This window comes from Meriones unguiculatus, chromosome 2 (genome assembly GCF_030254825.1).
Source record: "Meriones unguiculatus strain TT.TT164.6M chromosome 2, Bangor_MerUng_6.1, whole genome shotgun sequence".
In the NCBI taxonomy this organism is placed as follows: Eukaryota; Metazoa; Chordata; class Mammalia; order Rodentia; family Muridae; genus Meriones; species Meriones unguiculatus.
In genome coordinates this window covers 102,590,106-102,613,847 of record NC_083350.1, presented here as the reverse complement: position 1 = coordinate 102,613,847, position 23,742 = coordinate 102,590,106, and the positions used below count along the sequence as shown (strand labels likewise).

At 38.1% G+C, this 23,742-nt stretch overlaps 1 protein-coding gene across 3 annotated transcripts in view; it reads right to left on the bottom strand.

Moving 5' to 3' along the window:
* Positions 1–23,742, bottom strand: part of Cep83 (centrosomal protein 83) — a 104,824-nt gene that overhangs the window by 68,991 nt on the left and 12,091 nt on the right. For 2 of the 3 annotated variants that reach the window (XM_021645391.2, XM_021645392.2), the window contains exons 2-3: positions 6,097–6,367; positions 5,312–5,462 (exon numbers count right to left, since the gene is read on the bottom strand). In XM_021645391.2, coding sequence (XP_021501066.1) covers positions 5,312–5,462; positions 6,097–6,266 — 321 coding nt within the window. In that variant the 5' untranslated portion in view covers positions 6,267–6,367. Of the gene's footprint in view, positions 1–5,311; positions 5,463–6,096; positions 6,368–23,742 lie in introns of those variants that run through there. The other variant, XM_060377940.1, reaches the window with a different exon arrangement.

Below are 23,742 nucleotides of genomic sequence, written 5' to 3'. Positions count from 1 at the left end.
AAGATAGTTATGAGCCACCATGTGGTTGCTGGGAATTGAACTCAGGACCTCTGGAAGAAGAACCGGTGCCCTTGAACGCTAAGCCATCTCTCCAGCCCCAAAACTAACTTTTTCAAACTCACAGAAGCTAATAAAAATTCTCACAGCAGGACCACACCACAGTAAATGTCTTTTTTTTTTTTTTAAGTCCCTGGGAAACATGGAGAAAAAAGTTCATAAGGATACATTAGACAGAAGTATAGATGGAGTAAGGTGAACAGAAGGACTGAAAGGGAAAAAAAAGAGGGTAGTAGTTATGCATAAATAGTTCTGAAATGCAGTAGCCAAGAATCAGTAGACCCACTGAAATGCAGTAGCCAAGAATCAGTAGACCCACTGAAATGCAGTAGCCAAGAATCAGTAGACCCACTGATTCAGTTTCAATGCCTAAATAGGCCTCTGTGGTCCAAGGCTCAGCTTTCTGGGAGCTTGGCTTTTGTCTGAGGCATTCCTTTCTTTTGCATGAAAGGGAGCACATGTCTGCAACCCATTAGGCTTAACAGCCTTCTTTTTTGCCAGCAGAGTTTGTGGATCTATAAAACCTCCATTACTTTGTGCCTGCTTAGTCCATTTCAGTCCAAGCCAGCAGAGCTTCTCCCAAGTAAACATCTGAAAAGCTTTGTGGGTTTGTGGGAATTTCTGGAGAGTTCATCCCTAAACAGTCCATACTCGAGACCTTCTATATAATCCTATTCGCACTGTTATGCTTTGCCTGAGACGGCTAGATACTACTTCAAACTTCTTAGAGGCCCCTGGTTTGAGTAAAAAGACAAAAAAGTATATACTCTCTACAAGATCCTTTCTCTGATTATTTTTGTTCTTTTGCTCAATCTGAGATCTTAAGACACAGCTGCAACTGGTCGATAAATATTTGATATTTAGCAATTTTACCTTTGGAAAGGCAGAGAACTTCTCTGAAAAATATCCAGTCTATTTCTTTTTGTTCAAGAAGTCTTCCTTTACTAATCTCTTATATTTTACATTTTACAATAGGCAACAAAAAACAAGTAGCACAATCTATGGTTTGATTTTAAATCTTTGTATATTGGACTAGGGTACTGACATTTTTGTATATTACATGCATGTGTGTGTGCAAGTGCACATGGATGCACATGAGTGGAGATCATATATCGATCGGGCTGAAGAGATGGCTCAGAGGTTAAGAACACCGGCTGCTCTTCCAGACGTCCTGAGTTCAACTCCCAGCAACCACATGGTGGCTCACAACCGTCTATAATAAGATCTGGTGCTCACTTCTGGTGTGCAGGTGTACATGCAGGGAGGATAATGTATACATAATTAATAAATAAATCATTTTAAAAAAGATCATATATCATGTGTCTTTCTTAACCTCTTGTATTTTGTTGTTTTTTGTTGTTGTTGTTTTTTAAAGACAAGGTTTCTCACAGAACCTGTAACTAACTTGGCTAGGGAGCTTCAAGCCTCTACCTGTCCCTGTTTCCCACAAAACCCCAGCACCATCACCTGGCTTTACAGATAGGTATCACCATGCCCAGCAGCTTTTTATGAAGGGGATAGAGATCAGAGCTCAGGACTTCATGTTTACACAGCAGAAATAGTACTGACTAAGCAACCTCTCTAGGCCCTTAAATCTTTAAGTTGATTAATCAACATTATAAGTCATTGTCACTTTTCTTATTCATGTTATTATCTACCCCACTAAAACAATTGGTTTCATTATGACATTTTCATGTATATATTGTTACACTAGAACTTGTAAATCTTTTCAGCCGTAAATCCAAAATTGTTACTTAACAAATTCTGCTTTTTATACAATTACAAAATACACTTTACTAAGCTTCATGCACTATGTAACATGTTTAACAAGTAGTCTCTTTGCCTTTAGTTCCTAAGAACATGTTCTTACCTTGTGGACCTTAGAATCCAGATTACAACAGTATAAAGAAAACCATTTAGGCATTGCTAAACAGCTTTAAAGGTGATGGTGATTCTCATAATTCTTATCTTTATTGACTTTCCACTTCTATATTTGAGGCATTTGCTATCTTGTAGCCAATTTTCAAGTACTAAACTGGAGTAACATAATGGCATAAACTCACAGACTTAAAATTACATACCTGTATTATCTTACACTATTTTTGGGCTAGAGCAGTAGTTCTCAACCTTCTTAATGCTGCAGCCCTTTAATACAGTTCATGTTGTGGCAACCACCAACCATAAACTTTTTTTCATTGTTACATCATAACTGTAATTTTGCTAATGCTATGAATTGTTATATAAATATCTGTGTTTTCTGATGATCTTAGGAAACCCCTGTGAAAGGGTAATTCAACACCCAAAAGGTAGGGACCCCCAGGTTGAGAACCACTGCATTAGGGTACTGAGCATAGCTACGCTTATGCTATTTAATGTCAAGTGAATGGAGTTAAAGTGTTAATTTCGCCTAGGACCACTTCTTTTCTAGCTTATTAACTGCTCAGCTCTGATGCTAACAGGACTGTGGTCCTTAGCTCCTGGAAATTGTCCATCCATCTGTGACATCGCTATTTTCATATGTAAGTTTGCTTCTCTGAGTCATCAGAACTTTGCTATTTCTCACCCCTGGAGATTTTTTAAAAGCTTTTATCTGATTAGTAAGATACACTTTTGACTAAAGCCCATAAAAAAATCTGAAATTCAAAATGTTCCAATGCTGGAGTTTTTTGCATTATATGAGTGCTCAAAAAGTTCCAGATTTGCAACTTCAGATTTTGATATTAGAGACACTCAATCACTGAAGTCTGAAACATTTCGAAAGCTGAAGAATTCAATTATCTGGATACTTCTGGTTCCACGCACTTCACGTAAGGGATCCTTAACCTGCAATAATAGCTAACAGGTACAGATCACTTATGTGTTATACATCAAAGCACTAAGACTTTCTTTGCAGCACTTCATTCCGTCTTTACAATTTACCCTATGAGCTAGGCACTCTTATTCCTATTGACTGTTGATGCAGAACATTCTTTAAATAAATGTTTCTTGTTTTTTTTTTTATCTTTTGCCTATGAAAGCCAATAGGGCAGAAAATGCTACAGAGGCATTTATTTTACTGTGAGATTAAAAAAATGTATATTTTAAAAATCATCTTTTATAATCTTCCACTAAAATATTCCTTGTAGATGCTGTTGAACTTACTGAAGTTTTTTTCACCTTCTTTCTACTAATTAAAAGGAGTTAGAGGCACCTGTGAGATGAACATGGGTGCTAAGCATCAAACTTGGGTCCTCAACAAGAGCAGTACGCACAGTGGCCAGCACCAAATCTCTCTTTTTTGTCAGATAAATATTTAAAAACAAACAAACAAACAAGGAATGTTTGTAAAAAAACAAACTTCCCTAGAAGAATTACATTTGTCAGCAAACACTGGCAAGTTTTAATACCCAAGGATTTTTAGCAAGTTATAACATCCAAAGAATATAAACAAAATCACAGGAAGACTTCACTTCAATATGAAAAAGAAAATGTTTGATATATACTAATCTGTAAATAATAATGTATTACTTTTTAAAAAGTTAACTAGGGGCTAGAAAGATAGCTCAGTGGTTAAGAGCTCTGGCTGCTCTTCCAGAGGACCTGGGTTTGGTTCCCAGCCCCACATGGCAGCTTACAAGCTTCTGCAACTATAGTTCCAGGGGGTCTGTCCTAGTTACGGTTTCTACTGCTGTGATCAAAGACCATGACCAAAAGCAAGTTGAGGAGGAAAGTGATTATTTGGCTTACACTTCCACATCATTGTTTATCAAGGGAAGTCAGGACAGGGCTGGAACCTGGAGGCAGGAACTGGTATCAGCAGAGGCCGGGGAGAGATGCTGTTTATTCACTTGCCCAGCCTACTTTCTCATAGAACCCAGGAGCACCATTAATCACTGATTAAAAAAATGCCCTACAGGCTTGCCTGCAGACCAATCTTAAAAACAGAGAAAGAGAAAGAGAGAGAGAGAGAGCCTGAAGCAGAGGGAAACATAACTCCAGACCAGCCCTGCCTGCATAAGGAGGCCCCATCTCAAAGCAAACATTCATTAGGGTTCTCTAGTACTGAAAGTACAGAAGCAGAAGAGGGAAGCCCTATATACAATCTGCTCTACAAAGAAAGTCTGTTTTAGATGAATCTTAGTGTTCTAGGGCTGGCAGGAAAAACAAAATTAAAACCTGCGTGGCTAAAAATAACAGAAATTTTATTGTCTCAAGAGTTTTGGAGGCTTGAAGTCTAAAACCAAGGTATTGGCAAAGAGATGATCTCTCTGAAACCTACAACAATCCTTCCTTGCTTTGTCCTGGGTTCTGCTGGTGTGTCAATGTACAGGTGCCTCTATCATCACACAGCATTTTCTATCCCCCCATGTGTCTCTTGCATCTTGTCTCATAAAATGTCAATAACATTTGACTACGGATGATATTAAATGGTAATATTCCAGTATGACCTCATCAACAATAATGCCTGCAATAAACCTTATTTTCAAATATGATCATATACTAAAGGATTAGGACTTCAACCTATCTTTTTGAAGGATACAACTGAACCCGCAACAGATATGAAAGAAAACTAGACAACTTTGAAGTGACTGATACTCTAGGCATATATGAGACAATTCCAGTTTAATTAAACACTAATAGAACAATTAATTTGATTCATTATTTATCCCATTCATTCATGGCATTCATTCAACAAATATGTATTTTCTAGGCATTATCCTAAAAGCATTGGAGACATAGTAAAAACAAGTTCCTGCCCCAGGGAGCCTCCATTCAATCAGAATGAAAATGCCATCATTTATGATTATCTACCATGTGCCAAGTACTTAGTCAAAATATATATTACCTCATTAGGTTTACAACAAACAACACTGCTAGCTGTTACAAACACCACTCTCAAATATGAGCTGAGGTATTTCAGACAACGATCATTGGTATTGTATGGCCGAAAATACTCAAATTGCATGTTCAGAACCAAGGCTGCATTGAAGCATGCATTGTAATATAGATGACCGTTGCAAGAAACGACTCAGATTCATTAATGTTTCATTTTGAATCAATATTTGGAAGTTGCCAATTCTTTCGTGACCCCCACATTACTTACACAATTAAATATGAGGTTGGGGATTCATATCAACCACAGATACAGCAAAGTAGCCATTAAACATAAAGAGAAACACATTTACCAAAACTTATTTCCATTAATCTTACCAAAACTACTTATTTCCACTAACCACATGACTAATTTTACATAAATTCAAATATACTTTCTCACCTGTAGTTTCATTTTTTCCAAGTCTTTAATTTTCTCTACTAGTTCCCCCCTTAACTCTTCAAGGAGCAGTTGGAATTTTTCCTGGTTAGTTTGCTTTTCATGTAACACACGCTTAAGTTCATTTTGTAATTTTACGTATTCTTCCTGCAATCTGATTTAAAAAAAAATCAATTGTAAATATATGTTTACTTTCAAATTCACTGCTTTATATAAAGCCAACAAGTACTACCAAAAAAAAAAAGACTGACTGTAAGACATTCCATTAAACTTGTAACTATTTGTCTTTCTTTCTTGTTTTGGTTTTTCGAGACAGGGTTTCTCCATGTAGCGTTGGTTGTCCTGGAGTCACTTGTAGACGAGATTACCCAGGTACTCAGAAATCCCCCTGCCTCTGCCTCCCTGAGTGCTGGGATTACAGGCATGTGCCATCGTGCCCAGCTATTATTTTTTTTCTTTACAAACTTTTATTTAATTAACACTGTAATTTCTGAAAGCAAATTTATTTTAAACGAGAAAACAAAACCATATTTATCCACCTGGATATATTTAATGTTGTATGTCTTGCTACTTTCAAAGAAAGATCACATTAACAACCCACTTAATACCATAGATTTGAACAAAGTAATTTAAAATATTTTTACCATATTCAGGGTTAAATAAGTACACTGTAAAATAACAAAAACATGGTATATGTTCCACAGCAAACATTCAGCTAATAAAACTCCAGTCACAAATTTTAAGCAGTTACCTCCACCCCCAATACTTTATCCCTAAGTTTAAGTTACCTTTTGTGTTCAATTTTCAGAGCCTGATAATTATGTTTATGATGTTCACATCGTACCCTTTCATCAATTAACATATTTTGAAACTCAGGTTCAGGATTAAGCCTACTGTCTCCACTAGGTGGAAATATACCAGGAAATGTGTCCATATTTGTAAGGTGGCTGATAACCATGAAAAGAATGAGCTGTAACTTGTGTATCGTTCTAGTTTTCTTCCAGGAGTATTTCCAACTTCTTTCTTGCTAAGGCATAATCCCAGGAGACCAAATCATACCTGCACAGAAAATATACATAAGTAATACTCAGTAATACTCAGCATTCTTTGGTTTTTACATAATTGTAATCAATTACTTCCAATATTTAGAAGTTCAGTTTTTAGATTTCTACCTATTCATAAAAATGCAAACATGAAGTTGAATCGTAGGTTCATATTTTTCAAAACTCTGTAGCCACAGAGCTCACATCTTCAACTATTAGCCCTATTTAATCAGCATGAACTTCTCCAGTTCAGTCATCTTTGATTTACAAGTTAAGCTGCTTCCCAAAGCAATGTAGAAAACTTTCAAGGATGGTTCTGGTATAAAATATACACTCTAATTATTAAGAAAAATTTTATATAAAACGGGGTAAGTGTCTGGAGAAAATTGTCAATCTTCACAAAGATGAACTTCAGTAATAATAATCATGTCCACGATTTGTGCTGCAAAAGATCTCTGACATATGGCAAACTGCACTTGGGCTGCAGATTCAAATAGGAAATCAATCAGCACACAAACAATGAGCATCTCCTATGTGTTACAGACTCTGGCAAGAACTGAAGAGAAGACCACTTCACCCATCCCACAAAATATTGATCCAGCATTATAACTAAATGCTTAGTGCATGTACAAGTTGAAAATGATGCGAACATATTTTTATATAAGAAAATAAAATTAAATCAAATTATTCTATCCCTTTGACATCATTAATCTTTCTCTAGACCATTAATATATTCAAGTATTTTTTCCTTCCCTTTTAGGTTATCATGAACTACTTTCTATATGGATCTTTGGCTTATGAAAACAATTCTCTAAATTACTCCATCTTGCTTGAAACATATAAACTCTGATAAACTAGTGTCATATCTACACGTACATATGTAAAAATCCTCTCATAAACACACACACACCTCTAAACTGAAATTGGCATTTAAATTATACTTTAAATAAGTGTGTGGTGGGGGGTCCTTTAAGGACACTTTGCTCCCTGATTCTTACTTGCTCTACTCATCCTCATTTTAAACATGGCTCAACTGACCATATATAAATACATTCAGAGATTTCAACTTTCCAGCCTTTCTAAGAAAGACTGCAAGAAGCTCACTCTGGCTTACATCTACAGAACCTCTAGAGATTGCACATGGCTATCACACTGCCAGCCAGAGGGGGGAAAAGAACTTAGGGCAGAGTCCTGATTTCCAGCTGTATTTAAGAGGCTCACACTAACAAGCAGAAAGCTGAACAATGTGAAAAATCAAAAACTCTCCTTGGACCCAAATAGGAAATGAGGTCATAGGTAAACCATATCCACAAAACTGAAAAGGCTGAAAGGGAAATTCAAGAATAACTGTACTAAAGAAGAAATGGACATGTACAATTGTTTCCAGGCAACGATAGAAGAAGCTCAAGTGTAATTAGCCAATTGTTGAAAGCTTCTAGAGGACCCAGTTTTAAGTGGTTCACTTTTCTGGAACCAATCGGGTTCTCAAACTGGAGAAAAAAATCTTCCCATGACAAAGAGAAGGGACAGAGCAGCACTCTACAATAGACAGTGGGTGGCATTCTAACCTTCTTAACAAAGGAAAATTTGTTTAACTTAAAAGCCCAATCTGCTGTAGTACTAACAGAGCCTATGGCTTCGCAAAAGAAAAACACTAAAATTTAAGTACTCTCTAGCCATCCTCTCCCATATGAGAAGGAGGGCAAAAGAAAAACACTAAAATTTAAGTACTCTCTAGCCATCCTCTCCCATATGAGAATGTCACTGGCAACATTTCTAGCTCAGGCTTACAGTTCACCATAAGTCTGAACTTAATCATACAACTTAGAAAACTCTTCCCCCCTTCCCATCCATATAAAGGTATATAACATATGTAGCTTATAATAATGAAATACTTACATCATTGTAATATTTACATTAGAACTACATTTATGTATAGATACACTTACACAGAAATGTGCATTTGTGACACTGGTCTAGGAAGGCTGGAAGAAAGACACCCAAGTGCCTACCATGGGTACTACTATGATGAACGAATGTGTGGAGAAGTGGAAAAGAGAATATGTGGTAGGAAGTTAGAAAAGAAAGAGAGGCCAAGAGGTTCGTACACCGTGGAGGAAGGTGGAACTGGAGACTTGAGAGTAGTGAGGAACAGGCAGATACGAGGAGGCAATGGTGAGGTCCTGGTCTGGGCTGCCATCAAGGGTCATGTCTGGGTCCACGGTTATGATGCAGCTGCGGTGTGTGTTGGTGCCACCAACGGCCAAACAAATGTCTGAGCCACTGTGCTGAGTGTTGGCCACCACATCAGGACAACTGGCCCTGCCCCACACCTGGGCAGCACAGTAGGAATGACCCTGGCACAGATGAGGCAGCCCTGAGGATTAAGGTTAGGTAAGCACAAAAAAGCTGGCTCCGAAGGGGATGAGCTGGCCAGGGAGTGCTGGAGAGCTCATCCTGGTGGTGCAGGAACAGGAGAACTGGGGTGCTGACCAACTCAGCTACTTCCCAGGCCCAGATCCGAGGCTATGATTTTGCCCACCCCATCTTTGATCTGCTGAAGCACAAAAAAGGGCATCCTTCAGATCCAAAGCCTCAGGATCTCCAGGACACAGCGCAACAGGATATCCAAGAGGAGTCTCCACTCCTGGAGCTCCAGTATCGATAGAGTTGCACAAGCTAGGGGCCTCATACCAAACCAATGACTCATTGCAGCATTTGCAAGTACAAACATGTGGATGAAAGGGTACACTGTGTGACACACTGTGACACACTACAGCTTCCACAAGGTCTTTTCTTTTAATATCCTATCTTATTTTGTTTTATTTGGGGGAAGGTTGCAAGGGTAGAGGGCAGACACAAAAGGGCAGGGAGATGAGTGAGACTGGGGTGCATGCTGTAAAATTCATGAAGAATCAATAAAAAGTTTCTTTTAAAAAGAAATGTACACTTGTTTATAGGTATATATGTTCACATGCTGAATATAATAGACATTATACAACACTTCATTCAACCACAGAATATACATTCTTCTCAAGCTTACATGGAACATTCATTAAGAACAACACTGTAGCTCAGCATAGTGGCTCACTCCTTTAACCTCAGCATTCAGGAGGCAAAAGCGGGAGCATCGCTGTGCATTCAAGACCACCTTAGTCTGTCAAGTGAGTTCTAAGACAGCCAGGGCTGCACAGACAAACCCTGCCCCACATTCACAAAAAATAGGGAAACAGGAACCACATTCTAGCACAATATCACAACAAACTAAAAAGAATAGTAATCATACTGTGCTGGTTCTTAGACCAGGAAGGAACCATACAAATAATAGCAAGAGAAAGAGGGCTGGAAAATCTGAAAATGTTTGGAAATTAAGCACCCTTCTAAATAATACACAGGTAAACGAAGTAAAGCTTTGCTACTGGTGGGGATGAAACCTGATAGAGCTACTCTGGAAGATAGTCTTACAGTTCTGACAAAATTAAACACACTCATATTACAAGTTCTACTAATCATTCCCTGGCATTTAGTCAAATGATTAAAAACGTATGTCCATATTGTTTTTAAAAACCTGCATATAAGTCTTTATTTTTAATTATCTAAATTAGGAAGTAAATAAGGATGTTCTTCCATGAGTGAATGGATAAAATGTAGTTTAGATATACAAATTCAAGACTAATAAAGAATAAGCTGTCAAGCTATGAGAAAAAAAAAATGGAGAAAGCACAAATGCATATTGCTAAGTGAAAGAAGCCAGTCTGAAAAGACTATCTGTAAAATTAACAAAAAAAAAAAAAGAAAAAGAAAAAAAGAAAAGAAAAGACTATCTGTAAAGTTCCAACTATTTAACATTTAGGGGGTTGGGTCACAGAGGTAGTAAAAAGATCAATGGTTGTCAAGGGTTAAGAAGGATTGGGGGAAGGAAACATGCAGAAATGGTGAAACTTTTCTGTGATGCTATGATGGCAGATACATGTTTATAAATATTTGTCAAAATCTACAGAACATTACAAGAGTGAACCTTAATGTAAACTTGGGACTTTGGTTAATTAATAACAATGTGCTTATTTAGTTGTCGTGCCAATTGGGGAAGCTGTACATGTAGGAAGATGGAGTGTATGAAAAACCTCTGTGCTTTTAGTTAATTTTACTATTCACCAAAAACACCTCTAAAAAATAGTTTAGTGAGTTGGGTATGGTGGCACATGCCTTTATACCCCAGTACTCAGGAGGCAGAGGCAGGCAGATCTCTTTGAATTTGAAGTCAGCCTGATGAACATAACGAGTAGGATACCAAGGGCTACATAGTAAGAACCTGCCTCTAAATAATTAGTTTTAAAAGACAGCTTAGTAAAAGAGAGGTACAGGCAAGGAATATGTGACAGAAAACATGCAGAGTCTAGGAGCCTGACATATTTCCTATCGCTTAATTCTTTATAATAAAAGAACCCCAAATTCTTCTCTAGTGTGGCCATTAAAAATGCTACATGGAAAAATTTAAAGAACTTAATCTAAAACAGGGTTTTTCACCTTCAGCATTACTGCCATATAAAATAATACAATTCTTGACTGTTAGAGGGCTATCTCCTACATACATCTAGCAACATTCTAGTCTCCATCCATTAGATGCCTGAGAGTACCTCTTTCAGTTGTGGACCCCACACATCCACACCCGCAACTCTACCCCAGTAAGAATGAATGTCCTAAGAGAAGTAGGAAAAGAGACTTTGTAAAACAGAGGATTTAAACAAACATCAGTAATTGCACTAACATATGCAGAATAAATGTTTCAAAGGACAAATTTAAAAGAAAAATCATAACTCAGCCATATGTTCCTTCGCAAGAACTTTTTTGTTTAAACATAAGGGCAAAGAAAAGTTGAAAGGAAAAGAAAAAAGATATTGCAAGCATTAATCAAGACAGATATTAAATCTGTATCATCAGGAAAAGCCAATTTTAAAGTTCCCCTCCCTCCAAAAACAAAACAAAACAAATCATAGTACCAGAAATAATGGAAGACATTCTAAAGGTTAAATACACCAGGCAGAAGTGATCATTTTAAATTTATATACACTTACTATGGCCACTAAATACATAATAGAGCTTGTAAGAGCTATAAGGAAAAGCAGACAAATTTATAATCATAGGGAGAAAATGTAACCACAATTCCTAGTAAAGAACAAATCAAGCACATTCTGTGGATTGTTTTCTGTTTGGAAGAGGAAGTATAGGGATGGTTATTATGTGCATATGTCTAATTTTATATTTAAAAAACTAACAAACCTTTTTCTAAGGTAGCTGTGCCATTTTCCATTCAACCAACAACATATGAGAGCAAGTTCTGCTTCCTTACATTTTTGCCAACAGTTGGGGCTGTAAATCTAATTTTAGCCATTTTAGGGAGAATAAAGTGTTATCTCATTGTAGTTTTAATCTGCAGTTCCCTTAAGTACTTTTTTACATATTTAATAGCCTATCATAAATCTTTTAAATCTATGAAAGAGTCTTTGTTTTAAGAAAAATCAAAGTAAAAAGTACATGGTAAATTGGGTGCTACCTGAGTATATTTTAAGGGGTAAAAGCCCAAATTTAAAATTTCTCAGTACACTAACGACTTACATAAGCACACACTTCCCATTCATTTGCAAATGCTAACTTCATTTCCTAGAAAGCCTTCTCCATCACCCTGCATCTAGTCTAGTGGACTCTTAATTCTAAAAACACTAACAGCAGTAAAGTAAATTGGTAATCCCAGCACACAGGAGGCTGAGGCAGAAACATCATCTTCGCCACTGAGTCCAGTTTCGAAAACCAGCCTAAGCAACACACTAAAACCGTCTCAAAACCAAAACAGACATGAAAGCGCAATAATGCATTATTTCTTCAATGAAATACTAACTCTACCAAACATTCTTAGTTGATTTTCTGTATACTAGCTTATTAGTAAATATAACACATGTAGTTTGACTTCCTCCATGGCAAGAAACATCTATATAGACAGTCTCAACATATACAACAACCACAAGCATATATTAAGATCTCAAAAACACCCAAGTAAACCAATGAAATAGCTATCCATTCAATTTCAATTTAGTCTCAACTCATTTTTCTCATCTATATTCAGAAACTGTGGCTTATAGACTATGAGTTGAAGGCTAGTTCCCCAAGTCATCTTCTGACTTCTGAATACTGTGAATATGTAATACTCAAAAAAATAAATAAACTAAACCTAAATTATATAAATATAATATATAATCTTAAATATAATCATGTTCATTCATTTATTCATTTTTTTCAAGGCAGGGTGTCTCGTGTGTCCTGGAACTCAATCTGTAGACCAGGCTGGCCTCAAACTCGGAGATCTGCCTGCTTCTGCCTCCCTAGCGCTGGGATTAAAGGCGTGTACCACCACCACCTGGCTAATCATGTACCTTGATAAGAGAAGGAAAGAAGGAGTTTCAGGTTGCAGAAGATGAAGCAAAGATTAGTTATAAAACAAGAAATGTCTGGAGCCATAAAAGTTGGAAGAGGCAAAGAAAAGATTCTCCCCTAGGGCCCTGGCAACAATCTCATTTAATAGGTCTGGTCTCTAAAACCAAGAAAGAATAAGATTTATAGTATTTTTAATAGAGTAATTTGCATAATGGGTAGAATATGTTACCATTCTAGTTGGCTGCATGAACCTGGAGAGTGGAGCCTAAAAATAAAGCCAACTAACATCTCATGTAATAGCCATCTTTATTCAGGGCACACTATTTTTTTTATTAAATTTATTTACTGATTGATTTTACATCCCCATCACAGCCTCCTTCCTCCTCTCCTTACAGTTCTACCCTTTTCCTCCATTCCCCCTCCCCTTCACCTCAAAAAACCCATCCTAATACATCAAGTCACGTCAGGACTAAGTGCATCCTCTTCCACTAAGGCCAGACAAGGCAGCCCAGCTAAGAGAAAGTGATCCAAAAACAGGCAACAGAGTCCATGTCAGAGACAACCCTCGCTCCACTTGCTAGGGAACCCACATGAAGAACGAGCTGCCCATCAATTGTAGTGTCAGGGGTCTAGGTCCAGTCCATGCATGCTTTTTGGTTGGTGCATCTGTCTCTGTAAGCCATGGGCATAGCTAGGTTAGTTGACTCTGTTGGTCTTCTTGTAGAGTTCTTGTCTCCTGTAGGTCCTTCTATCCTTCCCTCACTCTTCTACAAGACTCCCTTAGCTCCACTTAGCTCCCTAGCTGTGGGTCTCAGCATCTGTTTCGATCTACTGCTGGTTAGTGCCTCTCAGGACAGTTATGCTAGACTCCTGCCTACAAGCATAGCAAGGTATCATTAATAGTGTCAGGGGTTGGCTCTCTCCCATGGGGTGGGTCTCAGGTTGGGCCAGTCATTGGTTGGCCATTAGCTCAACCTCTGCTACATCTTTATCCTTATATATCTTGAAGGCAGGGCAAATTTTAGATTGAAGTTTTTGTGGGTAGTTTGGGGGTCCTCCTCCCTCCACTGGAAATCCTGCCTGGCTAGGAGGTACCCACTTCAGTCTCCATGTCCCCTGCTGCTAGAAGTCTCCGCTAGAGTCACTCTCCCCATATTCTCCCAGGAGCCTACCCTGTCGCAGGTCTCCATCTTGTCCCAGAGATGCTCCCTCTCGGTTTCCTTTCTCTCTCCCAGCCTGGTACCCACCCCTGCTCTCCCAACATCTGATCCCCACCGTCATTCTGCTCCCCATACCCTCTCCCACCCACCTTCATCTACTTTCAATGCTTATTCTATTTCCCCTTCTGAGTGAGATTCAAGCATCCTCCCTTGGGCCCTCCTTGTTACTTAGCTTCTCTGGGTCTGGGGATTACAGCATGGTTACCCTACATTATATGGCTAATATCCACTTACAAGTGAGTGCATACCATGTCCTGGGCATATACCCAAAAGATGTTCCACCATACCACAAGGACACCTACTCAACTATGTTCACAGCAGCTTTATTCATAATAGCCTGAACTTGGAAAAAGAGAAAAGAAAGAAAGAAGGAAAGAAAGAAAGAAAGAAAGAAAGAAAGGAAGGAAGGAAGGAAGGAAGGAAGGAAGGAAGGAAGGAAGGAAGGAAGATGTGGTACATTTACACAATGGAATACTACACAGCTATTAAAAACAAGGAAATCATGAAATTTGCAGGCAAATGGGTAGAACTAGAGAATATCATCCTGAGTGGGGGAAGCCAAACCCAGAAAGACATCAGACAATTTATATTCTGAGGGTTAGACAAAGTCATTATGAGCAAAGTTCCCTTGAGTTCAAGCAGTATACAAGGGCAAGGTCACATGAGTTTAGAGTTTAGGCTGTATACTGTTACAAGGACAACTCATGTTTGGAAACATCATTCTAAATAATAACAGGTAAGATGACGGATAATTTAAAGTAAATCCACTCCTATTTATCACACCTGGGAGGGGCACAGAAGCACACTCCAAGAACAACCCATGTTATGGAGGAACAGAGGTTACAAGACTCCACAGACTGTTCCAACACTGATCACTAAAACACCAAATTTCTATTTACTGCTAATGCTTTCTATCAAACTCAAAATCTGTACTATAATTTTAAACTGATACGACAGTAAGATATCTTTAATTTCAATCAGTAAATATACTGTTCAGTGACTCAGATATCTAACTATAAATGAGACACTCAACACACACACACACACAGAGACATGAGTATGCTCACATGCCCCTATAATGAAGTTTACACACACAGAGAGAGACATGCGTTTACTCACATGTGCCTATAATGAAGTTTACCAACTAAATATATCCATAAGGCAGATTTTTAAAGTACATAATTCAGAAGCTGGGGAGATAGCCCAGCAGTTAAGATCATAGTTGTTCTTTCAGAAGACCCAGATTCAGCTTCCAGCACCCACATGATGACTAACAATCTTCTCCAACTCCAGTTCCAGGAAACTCAATGCCCTCTTCTGGCCTCTGCAGGTTCCACACACATAGTTCACATCTATACTTGCAGGCAGCATTCATACACATAAACAGTATTTTTTAAAGATTATTTTAAAGTAATAAGAAAAGGTGAAGCATCTTAGTGAGCCTCTTAGTGGTGAATATTTACAGGATGTCTCTGAAAGGCAGCTCTAACACCAAACACTTCCTTGCCCCTTCTTTGTTGCAACTACATAACAATCACATAATTACACATACATGTTCTTGTGACCACTTCTGACTGATCCCATATCTACAGACCTACATATTACATCTTCTCTTATGCATTCAATTTTTTAAAGCAGTGAATAGTACAATGTCTGCCCAAAAGTGTGGCAATTCAAGACATTCAAAAAGCACAGCTGCCGATGCTTATGGAAAGCTTCCAAATACATTTCATTAAAAAGCACATGCTCTATGCCTTTGAACATTTCAAAACAATGCTTTAAATATTTCATGCCCCCAAAGTGAGTGTTGTTTTTCAAAGTATTAAAAAGTCTAGTGATAACCTTCATCAGGCATTTACTTCATTTATGAGCAGAAATTAGGCATTTCTTCAAAAGCCAAAAGCAACACTGCCCTAGTCATTCCTCGGCCTTTTGGACAGCCATCTCATGTTCTGTACAGCAAATAAATGTCACATTCTGACACTCTGCCAGAACCTGAAGTGCAGCTGGGAGCAGACCCTTCAGAGCCCTGGCAGCATGCCAGCCTCTATAACCGTGATTTAGAGAAAAACAGGGGAAGTCAGGGAAAGAGGAAAGAAAGACGATATGATGTATTCCAGTGGTTAGTAATCAACCACCAAACACTGAATTACAATGTTAATCTTCTCTTACAATCATACTTTCTACCGCTGCACAACTTAACTCTGATAAAATTCTGGAGAGTAAAATACTGTAGCCAGTCAACTTCAAATGCTTATTTGTAATAAATTAAAAAATCTCTCTAATGCTGTGATTTAAAAATGCAAAGATGACTCTTAACAAAATCATACTTCAAATTCAATTTGAGGTTTTTCAGGATAGGCTCTGTGGCATGTAAGGTGGGAAAGCATGAGCAGCACAGTTAGTGAAATACTACACAGTCTGTTCTGCTCATAGCCCCACCACACAGCTAATACACAAAATGGCATGCAATGATTCAATGTATCCTGAAATACATTCTTTAAGTAAATCCTGATGTAATTTTATTCAGGAGCTGTATAACATAGTTTGAAAACTTTACAAAGAAAAAAATTATATTTTCACTGTAATTGACCTAATTGTCAGAAACTATTTTTAAAAATTATGGCCAGAAATAATGTAAAAGACAACTTCAATAGAAAGGTTAATTTAAAAAAAAAAAACCCTTTTTAAAAGACGCATTAATCAACCAGTACTTATTTAATGACCACGCCACATGTACCGACAAGTCTACTTACAATAAAAGTATGAGAGATATACCAACACATGCAGACTACCAACTCAAGCCAGCTCCTCAGCAAGGAAGAGCTGGCCCATGGTCACAAACTACAGATGCCCTTTTAAGCACCTATTTTATGGCAGATACATTTTATGGCATATATATGTTGGGTACATATAAAATTAGAAGAGCACCTTTACCCTCAAAAAGTTAATAGTGGCCAGTGAAACAAACATTAGATGTTAAACATGCCCAAAAGGCGTCGATGTTAAAGGACCTTCCGGGGTAGCACTATGAGTAATGTTCAGCCCCAGGCCACATGGCTAAAACTCAAGACTGCCTACTGTTCCTTCACATCCTTATGGGAGTCCTTAGGTCACCAGGGGCATGCCCCTAAGGAGGACTGTAAGATTCCAGGCCCTTCTCTCTTTGGCTTCTCAGACCTAACGTTCAATACATCACCCACTACCCATCCCTGCCGCAGGACAAAGGCCCAAGTAGACTGTACTGCACAACTGTAACCTAGAATTCCAAATTATAACCCAAAATAAAGCTTTTCTCTGTGAAACTTAAGTATTTTATTTTCATCAAGATAGGAAGCTAACAAATATATATGACTTGGTTACTTTTTTTATTGCCATGGTAAGATTCCCCCATTACAAAGGCAACTTATGTAAGTTCATTGGGGCTTACAGTTTGAGAGGGTGAGTCCATGACAATCACGGCAGGGAGTACAGCATTAGGCAGGAAGGCACAAAGCTGGAACAGTAGCTATGAGCTTACACCCTTATTGGTAAGTAGAAGGCAAAGAAAGCTAAATGAGAATGGTGAAGGCTTTTAAAACCTCAGAGCCCCAGCCCCAGTGACCTTCCTCTCCCAACAAGGCCACACCTCCTAACTGTTCCCAAACAGTTCTACCAACTGGGGACTAATTATTTTAACATATTGGGCTTTGGGGGCCATTCTTATTCAAACCATCACAAAACATAAACAGCAACTGCAGAAAATACACCATCAAATTTTCTTTGGACTGTTAAAACTTTTTACCTTTTGCATATGTTACCTTTTCAAAATATCAATTCAGAAAGCCTTAAAATAATAAACAAACATATTTGTAAGTAGTATAAGGGCAGAGAGGAAAGAACCATACTTATCAGAGATGTGGCCAGAGACACCAACCAAAAATACTTCTAAACTAAAACCAAGGCAGATGTGCAACATGTGTGTGTGTGTATAGACATATGTATACATACATATATATATGGTACAAAACACAAAATGAAGGAGAAGAACATCATTATGGTCGACACCTGGACGGGAAGCACAGACAACCATAGTTCATTGTTAATAATTAGAGAGTCAATGAAGATTTTAAGCTGTCGACAGATGAGGAATCCAGGGTGAGGTCAGATTTGCACTTCAGAAAATAATAATTAGGATTATTTTTTTTCAGGTTTTTTAAACTTTTATTTTATTATCTGTGTATGGACCAGAATGTAAGTAAGTACAGTATCAGGGGAAGTCAGAAGGGGCCCTGTATCTCCTGTAACTGAAGATGTAGACAGTTGTGCCGGTATTTCTACATGTGGAAACCTTTCCATATTGAGGAATCAGAAGGAATAAAGGAGAAAAAGAATATAAATGTATGGAAAAATAATGAGGGCCTGAACTATGATAATAGAAGCAAGCAGTTGAGAAAATAATCTTGAATATGGAGACAAAGGGAAAGGAGCTAACAGCAATGAACACCCTTTTCTTCAAAAATAATAAAATTCATTTTAATGTCAAAAGATGGCATAGTCAGTAAAGTGCTTTGCCACACATCCATGAGAACCTCCTGAGTTCAGATGACCAGCCCTCACATAAACTAGCACTGCCAGCAATCTCCCACCTGGGGAGGCAGAGGCAGGGGGATTCCTGGGGTTTGCTGGCCGGCCAGCCTGGGCAGTCAATGAGCTCCAAGTTCAGTGAGACCCTGATTCAAAATTAAGGCCAAAGACGCCTGATGTCACTCTCTAGCCTCCACATAGATGTGCACAAACATATACACCTGCATACCACATACATACGCCAATATTAAAGGGATGAAAGCAATCAAGCACAGCAACTTGGCAAAAGCACTTGGGCTAACTTTGAATACACTGCAGTAAAACCCTCAGAATCCACCTTCAAAAGGATTCCATAAGAGGGGTAAACTCTAAAGCCAGCTCTGTCAGGAACAAAGACTTGAAAATCTGGATTTTGTTCCTTAAATGTCCACCTGCTGCTGCTCCTCCTTATTCTTTCCTTCAAACAAACCATCTCTATAGCAACACACTCTTCAGAAATTTGTGGGTGGAAAGCATATGTTTGTGCAAAAATATAACAACCCAAGAACAAGAGCTACTTTATTTTCCCTTTTATTCCAAAAATCATGTATAAATCTTAACATCTAAAAATTGATATAGATATGAAACAAAAATTTTAAAAACAAAGAAATATAAAAATTGTACAACTGAGGTTACATGTGTTTACGAGGAAACTCTTTTTATAGGATACAATGACACCTTGTGGTAAAACTTTTCAAATTATACAAACTTTACAACAGAAATACAAGGATAGTTTAGAAAATCAGCAATTCCAAGACCACAGCACTGAGGTGGTTTAGGCATATACAATAATCCATTTGGAAACTTGAAAGAAAAAACTCTAAAGAAGTCTTAATAAAAGGTAAATATGATAAGTACTTTGTAATGCTATAAATACAAAACACTGCACTTGACAATAGTATTAGCAGAACTAAATTTTTTTTATGATGGAAAAAATTACCTTTATATTTCAGGGCAAAATTTCTAACATTAGTGATTTCTTTACATGAAAATAGTAACACATGACTTATAAACTATAAAAATAAAATATCATTACTCTTTTCTTGCCAATTAAAAACATTACACATTTAAAATATGAAAACATTCTAGTCTTGATTGAACCAAAAATTATGAGGGTAATTTACAATGACCTTTCATCAAATATACTGTTTTAAAATATACTAAGGTGCCGGGCACAGTGGCATAACACCTTTAATCCCAAAGGCAAAAACAGGCAGGTCTGAGTTCAAGTCCATATAATGAGACCTTGTCTCAAAAACTAAAAGTAAAAATAGATATGCTAAATACTAGCAGCAAAAACTTACTTAATATTTGTATGCACACACTTTATCAAGCTTTTAAATACATTCTTCTCTCTTGGCAGCTACATGTCACAATCTGTTCCCATCTTTCTGACCCATCTCATTCTCTTACATGTTTTCTCTTTCCTTCACTCACCATGACAACTGTCTGGTCCATGGTACCATCCCTGTAAGAAAAGTTCAACTGCCCCTCTCACAGCTCTTTTACTGCTTCTCTCTGAGTCACAACTACACATCCAAATTCCCAAATCTCTCTTTCAGTACATACCTCCAGCTCAATTGATATGGTCCATCTACAATGGAAGCTCGATGATGGGACTCAACAATTCACTTCCCCAAAATATTGTACTTTGACAATAGGAAACAACAGAAGCAAGAGGTGTGTTAACCTCCTCCCACACCATTTTCCCTCCACACTCTCGAGGATTGTGGTTTGAGATGTCCTCATGAGCTTGGATATTCCAACTGTTGGTTACCAGTTGGTGGTGCTGTTCGGGAAGGTTTGGGTAGTACAGTCCTACTGGAGAAAGTGTGTCACTGTAGGCAGGTCTTACTGAAGACTTTATAGTCTTGTCCTAATTCCAGTTTGTTCTCGCTGCTTCCCATTTGAAGTTAGCTTCCTGCTGCTGCCACCATGCCCATGAATTGCTCCCATGTCTCCCTGCTGTGGACTCTTATCCCTCTGGAACTATAAGCCAAAGAAATTTCTCCCTAAGTAGCTTTTGGTCATTGTTTTATCACAGCAGGAGAAAATTAACTAAATTGGATCAAATATTTACCTGACCTACCTGCATAAGACCGTCATTGCACAGGGACCCTGCCTCTGCCTGGACAAAAGAGTAAGGACAGAGGCCTAAGAACACGAGCTAACTAATCTCGCTAAATCCCTCTTAGTTTACCATTAGGCTATCCCTGTTGTCCTTCAAGCACACTTCTACATGACTATAGAAATACATGGATTTCCCTGTTTCACTTTGGTCTTCATTTCTAAAGGTTCCGTGTCACATAAAAGGTATAGTGGGACTTGGGTGTATAGCCTAGTGGTACAGTTCTTGCTTACCATGTACGAAGCTCTATGTTCAATCCCTAGGCTCATAAAGTGCGGTGGGAGGAGTAAATTTGTGTGCTCTTGATTTGCTATGGTCCCTTCTTGTGGAGGGGAGGTCTCAGCCATGGACATAAAATGGATAAGGAAGAAATTTGCTCCCTAAATCAATACTCACTAGCTTCAAATTTTCTAGCGGTTTCCTTTTAAAAGTCAGCTAGTGTTATCTTTCCCTCATTTCCTAGTACATAACTTATCTTCAACTCCTATTTGCAGCAAAGTATCAATACTGCTGATTCATCTTCATTTGTTGAGTTTTAAAATATTTACTATTTCCTTAAGTATGGGTGTATATGTGCTACAGTCAGGAGTCAATTCCCGCCTTCTACTTTGTGGCAAGGTCTCTCTCAGGAGAGACCTTCTGCTCTTGCAGTGTGTACTGAAGGATATCTACTCTGTAAGTTTCTGGGCAATTTTCATTTCCACCTTCCATTCCCCATAGAAGTGTTGGGATTACAGATGCATACCATATCCAACTTTTCATGTGGGCTCCAGGCTCAAACTCGGGTCATGAAAGGCTTGCCTGTCTAACACCTTTACCTGCTGCCCCATCTTGCCAGCCCTCACTTATTGACTTGAATCATTCTCTTCCATTTCTAGCACCACAATGCTGCCTGCCCCGCTGCCAAACAACTGTTTCACACTTAACAAATTTATTTATTTGTTTGTTTGTTTGTTTGTTTTGTGGTATTGCAGTGGCAACAGAAAGCTCAAAGTTCAGCCATGGGAAACTCAGCCGTTGAGAGGGCAAAGAGGACCCTCCACCAATTAGAAACCCTAGCTGACTTCTCAGTTCCCCCAGTCGATTTCTGCTGAGTGTTTATAAGCACCCAATATGATGACGTTTTATATGTCTGATACTTGCTATTTGTGTTTGGAAGCCTTGCCAAAGGGGAAGCTCTGCTCTGCCATGTTCTCAACCATGACCTCCAAAGGACTGCCTCAACAGCACTTCCCCGTCAATTTCTGCAGTGCGATTCTAAGTCCCTGATTTACTTTTAGTTTGCTCTCCCAATTAGGCTACTACAGTCAATCTCTGTGGGATGCTGTGAGTGCCCAATTTGACATCTTGTTATCTACTGGTTCTCTCTAATAATCACTACTTATTCTTTTGCTTTTGCTCGATATATAACTTAAAATCATTCACACAAAAAAATGAACATAAAGATTTTTTTGACCTATAACACCAAAATATAATCCTCTATGAATACTAGACCAATGAGAACAAGTGTCTTTAAAACCAAGGGAGGGAGCTCCTTAAGGAATAACACCAGAGGACGACCACTGGTACAGCCACATACCCACACACATGCACACGTGAACACACATTGTCAAAGTAGAGAACTCTATGACAAGCAGAGATGGACAGTAGTTTCATAGCCTCAGATTAGGGCCTCTTTAGGGCAAGCAAGGAACCAACTAGGGATTTTTACAAAGGTCTAGAAAGTAAAGAAAACCACAGGGACTTGGTAAATCATCCACTAGCCCAAACAGGACAAAACCGCACACGCATGCTCACATACCCTATGCTTACCATGTAACCCTGCCAATACATATATAGGCATTCACACCCAAGAACTGAAAGCATGCGTCCCAATAATAACTTCACACAACTATTCAAAACAGCTTTGAGACTTAAACACAGACCCATCACGAGGAGAATAAACAAACTGTACTATTATTTATGTAATGAAATACCACTCAAGAATAATAAGGAATGCCTAAATGTCAAAATAATTATGCAGTGAAAACATATTCAGAGAAAAATAGGATAATATCACTGCATTTATAAAAAAATCCAAGAAACATGTGTAACAAGAACAAAGAAAAAGAGATCATGATTTCAAGAGGGAACAAGAAGGGGAAAGTTACACAGACAGGATTGGAAGGGGAGAAGGAGAAAGAAGAGGGAAGATGATGCAACTACATTTCAATTTTTTAAAAATTACAAAAGAAACATATTTAAGAAACACAAACCAACTGATACTTGAGAAAAAAAATTAATTCGAGTATATTTTACAGTGACTAATAAGTATATAACATTGTTCAAAGAATTATGAATAATACAAAATACAAAATAAGTTTTATCCTCTAGAAAAGAATTTCAGTCATAAGCCATACACTTTTCCTAGTTCCAACATAATAGAATAAAGTTACAAATCCTTTTTGCAAAAATAGCCAAAACCCAGCCATTTCAATACTCTGGAACCCAACCAAAGAATTAAAACACTCCAACTGTTCAATCATGAAAACAACCGGTATAGGTAAGAATAACATGAGTCCACAGTATTCCTACCTTTGACTGTTCCCATCACCTCACACAGGCAAATCGGTGAAGGAATTCTGAGTGTAACACTGAAAACAACTGCCACAGCATTTGAAGGCAATTTGTTTTCTGACGCATTGTCAAAGTAGAGAACTCTATGACAAGCAGAGATGGACAGTAGTTTCATAGCCTCAGATTAGGGCCTCTTTAGGGCAAGCAAGGAACCAACTAGGGATTTTTACAAAGGTCTAGAAAGTAAAGAAAACCATAGGGACTTGATAAATCATCCACTAGCCCAAATAGAACAAAACTGCAAACATGTAGACAAAAGGCCCAAGCAGGCACAGGCTATACATATCCTGAAGAGCTGTATATACAGAGAGTCAAGAATACCAGTAAAAAGTAAAGCCAAGACAGACTTGAAAATAACCTGGATTTAAGTGTGCCCTTGTGTACACACAGGTC